This window comes from Acanthochromis polyacanthus, chromosome 12 (assembly GCF_021347895.1).
Source record: "Acanthochromis polyacanthus isolate Apoly-LR-REF ecotype Palm Island chromosome 12, KAUST_Apoly_ChrSc, whole genome shotgun sequence".
Taxonomy (NCBI): domain Eukaryota; kingdom Metazoa; phylum Chordata; class Actinopteri; family Pomacentridae; genus Acanthochromis; species Acanthochromis polyacanthus.
This window is the reverse complement of record NC_067124.1, coordinates 14,386,462-14,404,767: the sequence shown is the minus strand read 5'-3', so window position 1 is coordinate 14,404,767 and position 18,306 is coordinate 14,386,462. Positions and strand designations below refer to the sequence as shown.

The window sequence follows — 18,306 nt, the reverse complement described above, 5'->3', positions numbered from 1 at the left end:
ACTGGCCATGTAACATTTTCCAAATCATATTAATTAGAGATGAACAGATTTATTCAATTGTTGTGTAACTTTTCAGAATGTTTTGTGTCATTATTGTTCATTTATAGTACGTTGAAACTGGGTACTGTATAAACTTCCTTTAAAACTTACCTCATATGACTTAATTAAGCTCCATTACATCATAACTGTTTGATACTACATATCACTGGACCTATTTATACACATATATATGTCAGTCTTTTTAAAAAAAATTAGAATTGTTAAATTAATACCATTTCAAATACAGATGTCCATAGACAACCCTTTAATTAAAAACATTGTCGTCAGTGTGCAACTGCAGACACACCGACTACAATGTAAAGCTTTTAAAAATAGAAAAATAGACACAGACTGTATTAAATTGATTCTACATTTGAACTCTACTGAGTGGCATCGTTCCCAAAATATCAAATTACGACGTCTTTTGCATTGTAGTAGGATGTACTGCATGGTCTGACAACCTCTCGAGAACACACAGTATTGTGAGATGGATTTTAGGCCTATTGAATGTAGGATAGCATCTTGTCATATGTATAATAACTAAACCTGGGAGAAATGTGTATTTAAAATTCATTCAGTTAAAAATATTCAATTTTTCTTTTGAATAACATCACTACCTCATCTGACAAGGTATCCCCACTGCTTTGGAGATTATTCAGACATGCAAGTAGTATTTTCAAACAAGCGGATCGGTATCCTCATGTTACGTAATTTATGGTTACTAGTGAGCCTGTGTTGTGCTTTAGTTCAGTCCAGACCTGAGTCTGATGACTAACCGCTTTGTCTGGAGATGAAAGGTTGTGAGGCCGTCTCTTGGTGCTGAGCTTCCTGGAATAAAAGACCCTGACCACATTTGAAGTGAAATGCTTCTCTATTTAAATCATATTTTCCGTTTTTTGAATTTATCAAGAAATATTTAGAACAAAAACTTGCACAAGAACTTTTTTACGTTGATTTTGAGACTCCTGGATATAATACCTGCAAGATTAGAGCATTTATACAAAGTAAGCAATAGACAGTAATGCAAACTTTTTTTTTGCTCGTGTTTTAAGGAGTATGCAGAGTTCCAGTACAGACGGAGACACAGGCAGCGGCGGCGAGGCGACATGTCTAGTCTCCGTAGCAACACACCTGACCCCGACGACCTCAGCGACAGCACTTTAGGTACTGCAGTCGATGCAAAGAACTGTCCTTTAGAGATTTCTGACTTGTTTTGTTGGTGGTTAGTCTCATATGTGGACCTTCTGGGCTTATTTATTTGTTCCGTATCTAAACTAAAACTTGATCTTGTCACACGTCTGGATGATGTTAACCCAAATTTCTTAGTAGTGATTAATCTGTCTTTACATACAGTGGGGTCCAAAAATCTGAGACCATGTCTAATATCTGTCGTATTTTCATATAAACTTGGAAATAATCAAAAAGTTTTAGCATCTATTTTGAATATGGCTGGGCCTTAAGTTTGCAGCAGAACATTTCTTACAAAAGGTTGGGATCAGGCTATAGTAGGTTTTAACAGATTTTGAAATTGGGCTGCATCACACGCATACAGAGAAACCTCACAGATATTTTTTGTCTCTAATCTCACATTTGTACATATTACAAAATTTGAATGTAGTGTCACATCTAACACTGGAATATTATTAAAGTTTTTGTGCTAGAGGAAGCAGTCAGGGAGCAGTACACCGCCATACAGGATCTCATAGCATGAACAAAGATGTGCTGCATTGCTAACGCCACTTAGCAGGGAAGAAAGAAACAACAGCAGAGCGCTAAATGACTCTGGATGAGGACATGGTTGGAGAGGGTGCATTCAGCATGGTTTGTCAATTCTTCAGCGACAACTCCATGTGAGAGTTTAAGATCAGTATCAATATCTGTAGCTAATGTTGGCCTTGAGGGTTTGAATGTTTAGTGTTGCCAAGCAACAGCATCTACTTCTCCATGTGCTTTCATGTTAGTCACACCATCCTGATTTTAATTCTGAGATAATAGACATGTTTAATTTGATCGGGGCAGCCCTGATGAGTCTACGGGCAGCTTGGGAGTGTTGAGACTGGATGTGTATACCCTTCTACTACTAGATAATCTAAGCCGGACAATCGGTCAGACTGAGGTCCCAAACCAGATTTCTTCTCCGATTGTCAAGATGGGTGAAACTGAGATATATCAGCCCAAAATTCTTGTAGTGTGAGCCAGGTTCAAGTAGCATTGTGACCGTGGGAAACATGGCATCAGACATAATTGCTATTCAAAGCAATGAGAAGCTTTTTCAGCAGCATATCACGGATAGACTGGATGTGTCCTAGGGGCAGTGCATGGAAATCTAAATCACTTTGTGGAAAATGAATAAGTTATGCAAAGCACAATCAGGCAGATCAGAGATGACCACGCCATCATCAGAAGATCACTACATCAAGCTTTTTGTTCACGGAGAGACAGAAAAGTAGCTTCATCACAGAATTCACTGATTAAAGAATGCACGACTCGAATCAGCAAAGGTCCTGCCAACAGAAAGCTGTCTCTCAGAGGACAAGTAACTTGTTGAAACCTCTTCTCAGAAGAGAAAACAAGGCAGCACACTCAGGGAGGGTTCGTACATAGCAGTATTTCACATTGGATAATGGGAAAACTCCTGTTAGCTGATGAGTCCAAGTTTGTGCTTTATGGCAGTCACAGAAGGCTGCGTAAGGAGGCAAACAGAAGAGAGAATAATGGCACCAGTAGTGAATCAAGGTGGTGGGAATAATTGAATCTGGTGCTGTTTTACCTTCACTGAAGCTGGACACCTTCACCAAATCAACACCTTGACCAAGGTAAAGCAGCGCTTAGAGACATGCTACACCCTCTGGTGATTGAAATGGAAGTGCTACAGGATAATGAGCCCCCAATACCTCAAACTTCAAAGAACTACTCAAGAAGCTACATTATTGGCTTTCCCCTGTCACCAACAGCGATTTGCTGAAATACTTGTGGTAATGGGAGCAGATGCACATTTATCCTCCTTTATTCTCCTTTATTTATTTATATCATCTCTTACGGGTCTCTTTACTCATCCTGTGTCTTAACATAGTTCTTTATTACTCTTGCTGTAGGTTTGGGGTCAATCTCATGCTACAGAAAGAATTAAGGACTGATCAGATGCCTCCCCGATAGTATTGGGTGATAGATAAGAATCTAAGCATCCATTGCACCCAGAAACACATTACTGTAAGCTGTAAACTACATCGATCCAGTCACCCTCCCTTAGTTTTGCTGCACTGATTCGCACAGAATCCAAATTAGAGGCCAAACTCTGGAAAATCACAAGTGCTCAAACTCAATAAGGCAGCATTTCTAATCCATCAGTCTTGTCCATCACATTGGCGCTTTGTTTTTGGCTGCACAGAGTGAAAGATAGATGAAACTTGCAGTTTTGAAGCCAGCTAATAGGTTCTATTGTGCCAAGATGGATTTATTGATTTCGGATGAGGATACTGATCTGTGAATTTCCTGAGAGGATGCTGAATGTGCATCCTGTCAGGTTGCTGTTACTTGATCATTTTGCAGTGTTCACCAAAGTGAAGATGATTTTGCTAAATGTGATAATTAGCAATAAATTAATGAGCTATTTCTGTGTTACTGTAAAGATTTAGTTTAATGAATATTCATTTTTCTACAAAGACACGCAGGATGTCGGAGGTGGGCGTAGACAAGGTCCTCTGATGGTGAGTGCACAGTTTCTTTTTTCATCTTAGGTTAAGAATCTCTGCCTTTAAAAGTTTTCAGACAGTGTGAAATAAGCACAGCATTCATTTTGTTGAAATAATTTCTGAAAAGTTTTTTCTTGTTTCAGTTTTTTTTTATTATAATGCAGTTATTTCTACTGTAAAATTGCACCCAGTTAATTGTATAAAAGATAAGACTGAAGCCAGAATCAGACAGATGGTTACCTCCGCCAAGGAGGTTATGTGACACCCGGCGTTTATGTGTCTGTCTGTTAGCAAGATAACTCAAAAACGCCTGGGCAGATTCAGATGAAATTTTCAGGGGATGTAGACTATGGTCAGAGGAAGAGCTGATTTAATTTTGGTGGCAATCTGGAAAGGATCCTGGATTCTGGATCACTTTGAATTTTTATATTTAGTATGTGGTTTAGTATGTGGTCCAAAATATGACAAAAACATCATAGGTTAGTATGTCGTCCAACAAATTGGAACAAGGTGTCCAGATAGCTCAACTGGTTAAGAAGGTGATTTGTAAACAGAACTGTGTCAGAGATGCAGGTTTGATTCCAGCTCATGATCCTTTACTGCATGGGTTTCCTGTTTTCCGCTCTATCCTTGGTGGAGGTCTGCACTCTCTGAGTGCTTTTCTAGTTTAAAATGGGGACAGTACCTGAAACAGCACTACAAATATCAATGAATAAGAAGTATGGTCTCATCTGTGATATCAGTTGGCATAATTAGACATCGTCATCATCAGTTGCAATTTCCGATGGGTAAAATAAATAAATTGAATAAATCTCATGTTTTAGATATATAGATTTATATTGCTATCCAAAACTATTCAAACTAATCAGTACGGCACACTGTTGTACAGGTGAGCATGTTTCTTTCTGAAGGGTTCTTGAAGTGAGTCCCACACACATCGTCCATATGCCATTCATACTTACTAGCATACCAAATCCACAACTGAAAATATGCCCTAAAATAAACAATTTACTCTGGTGTGAGTGACATTTCCCAAAAACTATAGTGCCTAGCTCTCTCAGCATTTATTTTTCCTTATAATGGGTTTGGGGTGGACAGTTACACACCGGATAGGAGATCCTGAGAGACGGGCTAAATCACTGTTATTTTGTGGGACTTGTTAACAAAAAATCCAATATCACAATCCTTTACCATTGGTGAGATTTTAAAATGTAAAACGTCAAAAACACAATAAAGAGCAAAGCATGGCTTAGAAATTGCTCCCAAGTTTGTGTCAAAATGTCAAAACTACAGCAGCTCTTGTTTTCCTTGTCTTGTCCTCGTCTGCAGCTCCAACCTGCTGCTGCTGCTTTTACTGTCTTCGCCAATAGGTGGTGCCGGTTAGACTGTGATTCTGAAAACTGTGATGGTGGTTTGGCATGTGTTGCTGACACTGTGTTTCCTGTTCTTGCAGGGTCTTGGTTCCTTGGATGATGATGACCCTAACATCCTACTGGCTATTCAGCTGTCACTCCAGGACTCAGGGATGGCAGGGAGTGGGTCTCATCATGAGATTCTTGCCAACGAAGCCTCACTCGGTGCAATTGGCACCTCCCTTCCTTCAAGGCTTGAGCAGAGCGGTCCAGGTGTTGAGGTCCTCCCCAGAGCTTCTCTAAGCAGCTCAGAACTGCTGGAGCTGGGAGATAACTTGGCCAGACTTGGCAACATCAACCTCAGCAGCCAGTACTCTGCTGCGACTGGTGTTTCCATTTCTGTACAGCACTGTGACAGTCATCACCGGGCGTATGGGGCCTCTGTGCCCATACCAGTGGCTCCAGGTGGCAGTAACTCCTCCACAGGCCTCTTCTCTTCTTCTACTGACACAACAGACTCCACCACGTGTGGCAGCCATGACCCATCCTCATCCTCTGCATTGGCAGCAAATGCTAACCTGCTGGGCAATATCATGGCTTGGTTCCATGACATGAATCCTCAAGGCATCACCCTGGTGCCCCCGACCTCCTCTGACACCGACTCAAGCCTGGGTGCACTCCATGCAGGAGGAGGCTGCCTGCAAGATGACGACAGAAGTGGGATCGTCGTCCTCCCCGAAAGCAGGAAGCCTCAGGAGGTGATGGCAGACGTGGGTTTCTGCTCTCAGAGACTGAGTGACATGGAGGAGAAGGAGTGCTCTGTGGCTGAGAGGCCGACTCAGTTAGATCTAGTAGGGCTGGACACCATGCCGCTACCTTACATGGCAACCCTTGACGCGAGTGGAGACCACGCCGACCGCAGAGGCTCAAAGGTCTGCCATGTCGACAGCCCACTCTGTGACTCTGTGTCCGACCAGCTGCCCAGCACCAGCTCCTCTGAGTGGGAAGAACAAGTGCACTTGGTATGATCTGACTGGCTGAGATTTGGAAGGAGCTTTTACAGAAAGCCAAAAACCACTATAGGTTGCAAAGAGTTGAGAAATATGCGAAGTAGCAGGTGGAATGTATAGAGAATAGAGAATGTGTCAGTCATACTCAGCTCTAAAGAGGGAAGAGAAGTAGGCTCTTAAATTGTGTGCAGGTACTTAACCTAACAATACAGTCCAATTTGTTTCCTGTATCTACTGTATTGTCAGCCCACTGCCCCACACAACCAGCCCTCCTGCACAGAAAACACTAACCTAAGAGATCACATTCAATTACCATTTTGAAGGAAGTGGCTCCTAAAAGGTTTCTGTGCTGATGAAAATACAAATAAGTAGTGTTTTTTTTCTGAAATCAACTTTAGGGGAGATTGGAGATTTAGGAACTGTAGCCTAGCAACTGTTCATTTTGTTTCCACTGGAGTAAAAGCCTACTGTATCAGTCTGGATGCGGTTTGAGGGAGATTGAGCAGATAAATAGTTTTGCTCCAGTATTCAATCTGTCAGATACTGGCTGAGAGGTAGTTCTCACTCCTGTTCATATCTGCCTACTTTATAGGTGCCAAACACTGACTAGCAAAAGCACAGTTTGCAGTCACCAAGTGGATTCTTCAAAGCAAATTGTGCCTGCTTATTACAATCTCAACGACTCAGCTGAACTTATATGTGAAAGTGTCGAGCCATATTTTTATTTGAGATTGCAGCTGGGTGATATTTTCAAACCTCACTGGTTAAAAGCTGTAGTGTGCTGTGTAAAACTGTAGTTTAATAAAAACCATAATGGTTGTGTACTTTAGTATGTGAAGCATCCACATTAAAAAAACACACAAAAAAGGATTGTTTAACTGAAAAGTAGGTGGCCTGCTCGAAAACATTTCTAAATGGACTTGACAATGGATATTCATCTCAAAGCCTCAGTCCTAACACACTTTGAATAGAAAGTGTCTCTTAGAGCTTCAAAAACAACAAAACACTGACAGACCCTGAGGGGCTGCTCAGACTGATTCAGTTCACACCTTTGTGACAGCATTTCTGAATTCCATTGTAGCTCGTCTTAAATTAATGTTTGAGTGCTGCAGCCAAGTGTGGAGTGACGGATAGAGTAGATAGTGGGTTCTCTTGTTTATATACTACAGGGAAGGCCAGTGAAAGAGATAATCAAGCAATCACACTGAGACGTGGGTGAATTAATTAATCAAGCCCACGTCACTGTAATTTATCTCTGGGTTCAGTTTTAGTGTAATAACGAGCAAAGCCTTCTTAGATCTCTGCAGATATCCTGGACTGCAGGGTGATGCACGGAGAACTCATGAATGTGAAAAGCATCTCAACCACATGGGGAGTCCATGTCTTTGAAACGGTTCTCTACGCAGTTAGAGATTCAGTGCCTTTGTGTCAATCACCATTATTCAGTTCTTTTTCACGTATTTTTCTGAGTGCTAATTACACAGGATCTGCAGTGTAAACAAAACAAAAACACCTGTTACCTTAAAGTTGTTTCTCTCGTATAACATTTATAGTGTGCTGACATGAGCTCTTGAGTTTTTTTTCATCAAAATATTTGTAGCATGAGGCTTTTGTTGGTTCTAGTAGTGATATGTTAACACTGATTTTTATATGATTTGGTGAAATAGGATTCTAACTTTAATGTCTCACTTTCAAATCTGGTTCCCAAATATTTTGAAGAAGTGTTTTTTCCCCCTCTGGTTTTTGTGCGTAAGGCTTCTTGCCTTCGAAACTAAAATCACTGTATTGACTTTGGAATGAGTTGACCTACTGTATGTGTATTATATATATCTTACCTGAAGACACTAAAATGGAGCAAAGTTGCAATATAAAGTAGGTATTTATTTGAAATAAAACTGATCCATTTAAATAGTGGATTGTGAATAACCCGTATGAAATAAAACACACTGTTAAGTGTTTCACCTTTAGGACTTCAATAGGTTTTTGTACAGACTAATGTCTGACTGAGGTAAATGACCTTTCAACCCCTTAGCAGATGTATAGAGCAACATTAAATCTACAGATAGTGATTGCTTTGAAGTGTCTTGAAGTTGTGAGTGCCATGTGGTTAATAATGGAACTAACTCTGTTGGTTAATGTCGGTGTGTTAATCAGAGGAGATAACATGTTGCCCTTTTTGTGTAACAGTATGCTGTGCATGGAATGGGTACTAAATGAAATTCATACTTTCTTTGTATTTCACCTCTTATGTCCAGGTGATTTATTTTAAAACGGCATATAACATTTTGTAACTCATTGAGATTTTCTATTGTAAAGCAACTAATCCTTGAAATGCTATTTGCACTTTGATAGTCTATACTTGATACATTCCCTCTTTGTATGAAAAAAAAATGTTTGGTGTGTGATGCCAATAAACTATGTGTTGAGTTTTACTTTGTGGTTTTGTGCATAAACAACAACAACAAAACATCAGGGCCTGGTTTAATGCTTAGGCTGAGAGATTCTGACTTTTATTGGAAACGGCTTTTGCATCCTGAAGATTCATTTAAACTAAAGGACAAATGTGAAAATGTATTGTAAACAGTGGCCGAGTGAGATGATTTTAACTTGATACTAAATCAGATTCTGAGAGGCTCATATGTAAGTTCAAGCTTAAGCACAATATTAACAGCAAGCAAACAAAGTGCGTTCATTATGAAATGACTTGTGGCTAGAAATACATGTCAACTGTAACAATTATGGGGGGAAAAATGCACAAAGCATATTGCAGTGCATAATAACACAAAACCTCTGATACATGACAGAAATTTGAGCTGTATCTTACCACACAGACATGCATGAGTACTTAAATATGACAGTAGATGGATGCAGAGTTAAAAATGTATGAATCCTCATTCAATATGACTCTAAATTTATGATAAACTCAACAATTGGATTGTGTGTGTGGGCAGAGTGTCAGCGTTTCTTTAGGGAGGCCTGTCATGGAGCCTCCATGTCAGCGGCAGAGGCCAATTAACTGCAGCAGGAGGAGGAACATGGAGACAATGTCCAAATACAGGTTGAGCGCAGCAAATATATACTCCTCTGGAGAGACTTGATACTTCCTGTGTTTCCCCCCCAAGATAAGCTGGGTATCAAACACCAGGTACTGCAGAGAGAGAGACAGAGATGAGATGCTTCAACACCACCAACACTGACGTCTAAAGTTAGCATGTATGTGTGTGTGTGTGTGTGTGTGTGATGAAAGAGACCAAGAGCCGGTTACAGGAATCGGTGCGAGAGAAAACACGGCCAGTATTTCTTATTTTTGAGAGATGGCTCTGTGCAGATAAACAGGCTCTATAAATTATGGCATAGTCAGACTTATGCAGCTGAAAATAAGTTGTGACTTGCTGTTGACAGCCCGCTCAGCTCTGTGTGCAGCCGCAGTTTGTTCCACCAGCTGACGGGAGGGGTCACAACATTTGCTGTTAATGCCAAAGGCACGTAGAAAGGTGGCTGTGAAATTGAAGCCCACCGCTGTTAAGCAGTGCATAATTGAAATTAAAGGGCACGAGGACATCAGAGTCTCTCTCTCTTTACACTAACTGCTGTGACAAACAGCGGCGACACGCTGCTCGGCGCTGGGATCAAATCTTACATCACATACACTCACTTGACATTAAGCTTTCTTTGATGATGGATTCTTTCCTGTTGAAAGGTCATTTTCAGTCTGTTTTTGAACCAAACATTTGTGGAAAAGCAGGTTCTGTCATGAAAGCTTGAGTGTACTTACTAAAGAAAACAGCAAGGTTCCCAGGCAGGCGTATGCAATGTAAGTATACTGTAAAGGAATCAAAGAAGCATTTAGCCACGCAAATGACCTTACAGTGATTTGTAATAGCATGGTTGTAAACATGCATAGACATTACCATATAAATAGGTTATATATGGTCTTAGTAAAACGATGCTGTGTGCAGCAAACATAGTAACTCAGCCAGAATATGACAGCAAAAACTCAAAACCTTACTAAGTTTGTCTTTTTTTTAGACAAAATGTCTCATCCCACTCGATTTAAGATAAATTCACTTAACAAGTGACATTTCAGCAGATGGAGGGACTTGTTTTGAGACAATGCATCTTAAATATCTTGTTAAGTCAAGCAACCTTGAAATTATCTTGTTTTGAGTAGAATTTTACAAGAAAACTTGAAAAAAGTTTAACCCTCGTGTCGTCCTGCAGGTCAAATTAACCCGTTTTAAAGTTTGAAAATGTGGAAAAAAATATATTTTGAAGTGGAAATTCGGATGTCCATATTTTCAACATTTTTTGGGAAATCTTTGAACATTTTTTGGTGGAAAAAAGAAATGTTAAAAATGATTCTTAAGAAAATTCACAAAAAAAAAAAATCTACCACAATATTAGACTGATTTAAATGTAATCACTTTAGGTTTTTTTTAGATATTTTTTGGAAGATTTTTACTCATTTTTAAAAAATATTTACAAGAAATTTCTTGCTAAATTTGGAGGATTTTTTAAAATAAAACTTTTAAGGGAAACTTTGAAGGAATTATTGGAGTTTTGTTCCTGAAGTTTTTGCAAATTTTCAGAAATTTGGGGGGTTTTTTGCTGATTTTTTGGATTTTTTTCAGACAAGGAAACAATACTTTTTGTATTGTATACTTTTTGCCAATAAATGAAAAAACAGGAGGGTTAATACGTCTCAAATTAGGAGGTTCCATGAAAAGCAAAAATCTATTTTTGAGTGAAAAGCTGCTTTTTTTTTTTTTAGCATATCTGGCTTATTTTAAGACACCTAAGCTTGACGATCCTGGTAAAATAGAGCTTAAAATAAGTTTTCCCAGCTAATTTTAAGATCTCAGTATTCTAAATATCATATCTTATTTCAAGAAATCTTACCAAGCCATTTTTCACTTGCTCTATTGGCAGATTTTTTTCACTTATTTCAAGGTAAAAGTTTCTTGAAATAGGTTTTTGTTTCTTGTTTTGAGAGGGGCATTTTTCAGTGCATGTGGATAGTATAAGCTCTTTTCCCATTCTAGTTGTTCTACACAGTATATATGATGATGGAAAAGTGTGGACACAATATGTTTTAAGAAAGCAGTTCCACCCCATTTGTCTCCTGTAAAAATAAAAAAAAGTGCACTTTAAAATTGACAAAATGCAAACTTCTGTAAAGACCTGCAGGCTGCTTATAAGCCTAGAACAGGACCAGCTGTCACAGCAAACAGCAGTGTACATTCAAATGCATCAGAATGAGATCACTTCTGAGAGCCCTAAGAGTGCATTCTCTTCTTCTTTATAGTCTGCTGAGCACACAGGTCAATGCCGGTACATTGTGGGGATAAAAGCCACGAGGCTGTATGTACTGTCTGCCTCTAAATGCTGCAAATCACTTCAAACATGTCCGCATTGAAAACAGATGCGTAAACAAAGCAGGTCCTTGATTTACCTGTGATCGGAGGATCGCACAAAGCAATGCAAATGACAAGAGGGTCCAGCCAAACACCCACAAGCTCCCACTTGCTGTGGTGAAGTCCCACTGGTGGAAAAGAGGAGAGAGAGGGAGTGAATGTGGCGAGCCTCTTAAACAGAAAACTGTAGACAACATTTACACTCATGCATTCCCATAAAAGCAAGGAGCGCTCAAGGTCGTCTGCACTGCAGCTGTGCTTGTGAGGTGCTGCAGATTTCAAAACAAGAGAGACGTACTCGATTTGAAGGCACAGGGAAATCCTAACAATTCCAGATATAACATGCCGCCACACGTGCACAGAGCAGGAGAGTGGAAGTGGCCTTTTAACTTACTTGCCCTTTTCAGATTGACAGAAAAGATGGCAGCTACTACAAGAGAATCACTAACACTGATCACCTGGGGAAGCTATGAGCAGAACATGCGAGGTGGTCTCTATGACATTTTTATCACAGTGGCAGAGATCAAGAAGCTCTGCGCAGACTGTGAACTGCAGAGCAAGAGGTGCTGGAAGTGATGAAGACGAACGTGAAGTCATAAAAAATAAACTCAAAGTGCTTGATGTGGTGGCAGCTCGCTCAGCTAATAAAAGTATATTATTAGCAGAGGGTTTGGGCACTTTTACGGCACAGTATTTCCCTCTATATATTTCAACCTGAGGCTTAAATGACTCAAATGACTGCCTGCTATAGATTAATAAACAACATTTAAGGCCAGATACACCTGCTTGCTTTCAGACAGAACAAATGTCTCCTTCAGCTACATCAACTGACAAAATGTGTGAAATGTCAAACTGCATTTAGAAGCAATTAAAAGGGACTCAGAATGAAATCTGAATGCATCCGACATCTATTTCACCCGCCTGTTTTTGTACCGCTGGCTGTGTGATTACTTTTCTTCTGAATATGAGCCACTTATTGAAGCAGCACATCAAACTTTCAGGGAAGTGATTCTCAAAAGGTCTTGTGCAAACTGGCTCTGCCTAATAAAACACGGCAACGTGCAATAAAACTTTTAAATGTCGCGCACACAAGCAGAAGCTGGATTGTACAAACCAAGTGACATCTCTGTGTAAGTTTTAGCTTAGACTTTAGATTGTATTTTCTTCAAATACAAATAATATGTACAGATAATAAATTTCCAATATGAGACGGAGCATGCATCTCTGAAAGGGCCCTATAGAAGAATAACTGCACAACATGTTGGTTTATTTAGTTAACTGTAAAAGGAGACAGATTAAAAGGAAGAGGGGTGACTCAACAAACAACAAAAACTCGAGACCTCTTATGATCTCTGAAGGTAAGGGCCTCAGACAGCATGTAAACAGCTCAGACAGAGGTTTAACTCTGACTCACCACTGGACACAAGGAATTAACTTGACTGACAAATACACTGATCTCAGCAGCAATCATAGTTTTGCCTGGACAGCAAATCCATCAGCGGTTTAAACCTTTGCCGGTGCATATAGCAAACGCTGCATGAAAAAAAAAAACATTAAAAAAAGGTCTTCCAACTGCTCAGCTTAGCACGTTCCCTTTGACTGCACAGGAAACACAGATCAGTGTATGGACATTTACCGCCGACTGCATAGCTAAGTCCCCGGCAGTTTATGAAATTTCACTTTTGGGTGCACTGCAAACTGAGCTCAGAGTGTGTGACGCATCTTACCTTTGACTGCATGGCAAACAAACTCAAGGAGAAGGACACCAGCGCTGTCGCCCCCACGGCCCACAGAACTGCTTCAGCTTCAAATAACCTGCAGGCAGAAACACCAAACAGCTGTGCAAAGGGAAAGACACCACATAGGATCATGTCTAACCAGTCAGAAGGTAGAGCAGGATACAGGAACAGTGGGGTTCTGCTCCATCCTAAAAGGGGAACATTACTTTCTTATAAGAAATGTGGCATTTTTTTCATTGAACAGTCTGTATCATGTGTCTCAGCTAGAGCGATGGCAGAGACCCCCGCTGGACGTGCACTGCATAATGTATCGCCCATGTTCGTTTTCTATCAGTTACAGCTTCAGTTACAGCAATATCCTATAAATATGGTAATTTGAATGTATTATTGATTGTGAGGCTGATGCCTTTTCTGACAGTGTGACATGCTGCTGAAAAAGAAACGTCTCAGAGACTAAAAGAAAATAAAAGGGCAACTTGTGTTTGCACAGGCACCAGTACAGACGAATTGGTTTTAAACTGTGTCATGTTTTAGATTTATCTGCACCTGAAAACCTAGAAAATATGATTCCTTATGCCTTTCAGTTTGGTAAACCAGCAATGATTACATCTTATCTAGTTTGATGGCTTCTTTGCTGGCTTCTGATATGATCAAATAGGATTATTATTGTGTAAATGAGTCGGCATCAGGTGGGGACTGATCCTTGGAAACACTCACACTGACATAGATCCAAGCATCATGCCTTCTACGATAGTCTGAGATAGGGAGGGAGAGAAAGGGGAAAGGAGAGACAAATGGAAAGTAAATACATGACCAAAAAAACTGTGGAATAGAGCAGGTGTGGTGGCGGTTTAATTTGATGCCTGGCTGGTGCTGCCTCTACTCACAAACAGGCCCAGGGCAATAAAATTGAGGGGTACTTGACGACGGAGGTTGTCACAGCAGGAAAAGGCCACAATGAAGACCAGCACCAGCCCCCTGTTTTTCAGAGAATATAGAGTGTATCGTAAATATCAAATAAACAGCCCATAAACAGAAAAAGAAGCATTGTGTTCGATATATGAACCCACTGAGTGCATTATTTATGTACAGTGTCGCTGGCACTTTCTTGGACTCAGATTGGGGTGGCAGGTTGTGAATAACATCCACGGATTTTCACGTCGACTTCTTTATTTACCAAACAGGAAAATCGGTAGATGGTCTAATTGGTTCAAGTTTGTTGCAAATAAACAATCTAACTGGGGGAAAAAAAACTTACAACATGCAGTAGGTGAACCAGTAGTTGTCGCTGACCCATTCCCTGAGCTCTTCCCTGTTATTTGATAGGAAAAAGACAGAGAGAGAGAGAGATGGGAGTGTTTAATAGAGCCTCCATTTATTTGATAGGAGCAATAAAATGATTTTATTAAATATTAACAGAGGGCAGAGCATTGTGCACATGGGAGCTGAATACAATTTATGAAAAGAAATTACTGTAGCGGCCCTCTACCACATCCATTATCTGAAACACGGGGAACTTTCAAACTCCTGCAAGCAAAAATATTCTGTGGCAGGCATGTCCTGGTTTCAGACGTGTGACAGACTACACTGCAGGTGGACAGATGCACAGGTGCCTGAAATGGACTCATCTCTTTTTTTTGGAAAGAATTCAATTGTATAATGGAGCCTCACCAGTAAAGAAAAGCGCAGATGATCCCGACAGTCAACAGCAGCTGAATCAACAAGGTCAAGTAGACTTTCCTAATAAAACCTGAGTGGGAAAAAAAAGACCCATACACATAGTGAGGCAAGACAGATACACAGACAGGAGAGAGGCAGACAACAACAACAAAAATCTGTCCGAGTGAAGCAGACGGAGAGGTCGGGCTGTTTCCAAGCGGCTGTTTCCACCAAACCTGCATTTTATTCCCTCATTTAAAACGATTTGTGTTGCGTGGGAGGAGAGGGAGAGCCGAGTCGGGGTACAGCAGAGATCAGGGAACAATTTTCAATTCCAAATCAATTTCAAGAAAACACTGCAAAGCAAATGAGGGAGTAAATATTGTTTATCAGCCCTGACCACGCAAACAAATCTCCTCTCGCCTTCTGCTTCTCTGTTTATTCGCCCTCACCTCTTCGTATGGCAGCATCACTGAAGGCGCTTTCCTGCTGGTCGGCAGAGTACACGGGTGGAGCGTCACCGTACTGCAGGAAGTTTGGTGCTGGTGGTGCTGCTGGGCCCACAGGATGGACCATGCTCTGATAGGGATCAGGATGGGAGACCACGGCAACGTTGCCCTTCCCCACCTGAGTCATTCAAACACAGGAATTCAAACTACGGGACACTACTTTAGAACAAAACCATAAAATAGCATGAATAGTGGTTTTAATATTTCTTTTGAAGTGAAATGAATTGAATCATCCATGTGTAATTAAATGTGTGTTCAGGTTTTATGATGATCCACTGATCAAAGGCTCGACTATAGTTGGAATTTGGACGATTTTAACTGACTTCCTCATTTAAATTTCTAACAAAAATGTCTTAACATTGCGACCGACCTCATAGCTCATCCCTGCGTATGGCGTCTGTCCATACTCCTGAGGGCTGTACGGAGGAGGTCGAGGTAGATCTTCACTGTTACTGCTCCCATTGCTCTGGTCCATTCCCCCAGACGTTAGCAAATATTTTCATCAACTGAGACACAAAACTGCCAAGAGGAGAAATACGAGACATGTTGAGGTCATGGCTGGGACACAAAAGCATCCTTCTGGATAGTGACAGCGGCTTCATCAGTGATGCTGAACTGCCAAATGGGGCAATGTCAATGTGGAACAAATAAATGGGTAATTACAAAATGATGCATCACACAAACACAGAGCCAACCATGACTAACATCCATAATTATGGCCTTAAACCTCAATTTAATAGAGCTGTATGTATATTTAATGGCTAAATAGATTGTAGTTAATTGATCTCAGAGGAAACTCAGCTATCAAGAAGGGCAGGCCGACAATAAACTCAGGGATCCTATTTTATATGTAGCGAATAGATAAAAGTAACTCATTCCCTTTAATGTCCACGCCCTGCATTAATCATGGAATAAATGAAGTCATAATTAGCCACACAATGATTAGTGCTGCATGATATAAAACTTGAGTGCAGCCATGATGTCCTGACTGTAGATAAGAAGCTGGTACATACAACAGAAACATGAACACTGAATCATCCATCCATTCCACGGCTTAATGAATAACAATGTTCCCTTCCTGTAATATCAGTAATTAGCAATGACCTCTGCACTCATCTGACGTATCATTTAATACTAGCATGATATCAAGCTTTGACTTTAATTCATCAGCTTCCTCAACTAAACGCCCCAAATTAAAAGCTGTGATTGACAAAATAAAGATTTTCGACAACATTAAGGGGAGTTTGTTTCCGTTCAGTTACAAAGCAGAGAAGGTTTGAGCATTTATGCCAAGATATGGTGAAAGAATTACTTTGAAGAGCCTCGGTTGTGTTTTTCCAGTCTTTAAACAGTGATCAACTGCTGTTTGACTCAGGTCTCTTCACATAAATCAATGAATTACAGCCCAGATCCATTATAATGTGTCTTACCTCTGTGGTGACGGTCAGGAATCTGCTCTGCTGCTTTTCCTTGTTGTGCTGGTTCCCTTTCAGGCCAAAGTCCAGCTGCTATCAGCTGCTTCACAGAGGCAGGACTTTAGCTCCAGGGGGAGAGGATGTATCCCTCATTAGGCTCAACGGGACATTCAGATGAAGGAGTGAAAATGTCATCAAACCAACCATGCTGGCATGTCGTCAGAGCAAATCGTGTCTTTACCTGTTTTCTTTCACCTGAATGCTGGCATTTAGATGGAATTAACACTGGTCGTTGATGAACTTCAATTTCCTATAATGATACGTCATTAGAGTGCTGCATGAGATCAGCCTGGAACATTTCATCTGGTACTGTACAAAATAGGGAAGTGCAGCACAATGGCAGACTGTGAAATCCTGCGAGTCACACGGCCTCTCTGGTTCACTTTGGTTACACATTGACAGCAGGAAGCTAAAGAAACCATCCAGTGACAAAGACACCGATGAATGATGTATGTTTGCCATCAATCCAGTCTATACAAAGGGATTATTGCTACTGAGTAAGACTGAGGAAGAATAGCTAAAGACATGAAGACCGTATGCCAAAAATGCATGAAGTAATGTAGGTCAATACAGTCTTAGTGCTTCTCCATGGAGAATTGCCACTGAAAGGTTTATATTGAAGACTTCATCCATGAATCAGAAAGCAGTCCAGGATGAATCCATTTAAGAGGAAAAAAGCACAGCTCAAGTACATCATCATTTCCACTTCTTAGTCTTGATTACATTTGATTACACAAGACATAATGTGTTCTAATGTGATATTTATAGTGGTCTCATGCATAATGGTTAGATACTTTACCTCTAAATGGCATTTCAGCAAAAAGAATCCAACACAGCGGCAGCTTTATGCACAGACACTCAGCTGCTCTGTCTGTGGTTTGATCCTGAAGGAAAATAAAGAGCAGAAGACACATGGAATTAAAAGTGTGGCTTCTGAGGATAATGGTACCAAAAAATATAAAATCAGTGAACATTGCAAAAGAGGTTTAGGTGAATGTTTCATCCAGACATTTCACAGCAGCATGCGGAATCTATTTATACGTGAAGCTAACACTGGGGGGCACTAGTCTCCTGTGCTTCTTGTGCTAATTGCAGTGATTTGGTTGTGACTCTTCTCCCCCTACCGCCTCCCTCCCTCCCCACCCACCCACCCAGCAGCATCCAATCCTCCAGAGAGCCTCTTCATTTTAACTGCTGGATCAAATCCTTCATTTCTTTCACCTACATGTGATCTTCTTGTTCCCTTCAAAGCGATGCTAAAAAACAAGAGAGAACATTGCTCCTTCCTGTTTAGACAGCAATAAATAAAGAATAACTCCAAACAAGAACAAAATAAAGATTTAGCAGCACGGACGTCATATCTGAAGGCACCGACAGCTTTTCTGCAACAAACACAGATTCTCATTCTGCTCTCCGC

General features: G+C 40.5%; 2 protein-coding genes across 4 annotated transcripts in view; one reads left to right on the top strand and one right to left on the bottom strand.

Annotated features, from left to right (window-relative positions):
• The window catches only part of LOC110970433 (ankyrin repeat and IBR domain-containing protein 1), a 38,317-nt gene extending 29,792 nt beyond the window's left edge, over positions 1-8,525 (top strand). For all 3 annotated transcript variants that reach the window (XM_022220719.2, XM_022220718.2, XM_051956541.1), the window contains 3 exons: positions 1,092-1,203; positions 3,703-3,746; positions 5,185-8,525. In XM_022220719.2, coding sequence (XP_022076411.1) covers positions 1,092-1,203; positions 3,703-3,746; positions 5,185-6,111 — 1,083 coding nt within the window. In that variant the 3' untranslated portion in view covers positions 6,112-8,525. The remainder of the gene's footprint in view (positions 1-1,091; positions 1,204-3,702; positions 3,747-5,184) is intronic.
• A 48-nt stretch (positions 8,526-8,573) lies between these two features.
• zgc:110410 (uncharacterized protein LOC553618 homolog) lies at positions 8,574-17,302 on the bottom strand. Its single transcript, XM_022220720.2, has 11 exons — positions 16,845-17,302; positions 15,785-15,933; positions 15,358-15,532; positions 14,918-14,996; positions 14,505-14,558; positions 14,134-14,224; positions 13,964-14,001; positions 13,235-13,322; positions 11,546-11,635; positions 9,869-9,916; positions 8,574-9,241 (listed from the first exon to the last, which is right to left on the bottom strand). Exons 2-11 carry the CDS (start codon positions 15,887-15,889, stop codon positions 9,089-9,091), a joined length of 921 nt encoding a protein of 306 aa, XP_022076412.2. The 5' UTR covers positions 15,890-15,933; positions 16,845-17,302; the 3' UTR covers positions 8,574-9,088.
• Positions 17,303-18,306: the final 1,004 nt, after the last annotated feature.

Excerpts from the sequence above, each read along its gene's own strand:
- zgc:110410 (XM_022220720.2), bottom strand. The coding sequence starts at position 15,889 with ATGGACCAGAGCAATGGGAGCAGTAACAGTGAAGATCTACCTCGACCT. Across the intron at positions 14,225-14,504 it reads TGGTTCACCTACTGCATGTT|GGGGCTGGTGCTGGTCTTCA; the intron begins GTAAGTTTTTTT and ends TCTGAAAAACAG. Across the intron at positions 9,917-11,545 it reads GTGCGATCCTCCGATCACAG|TATACTTACATTGCATACGC; the intron begins GTAAATCAAGGA and ends ATTCCTTTACAG.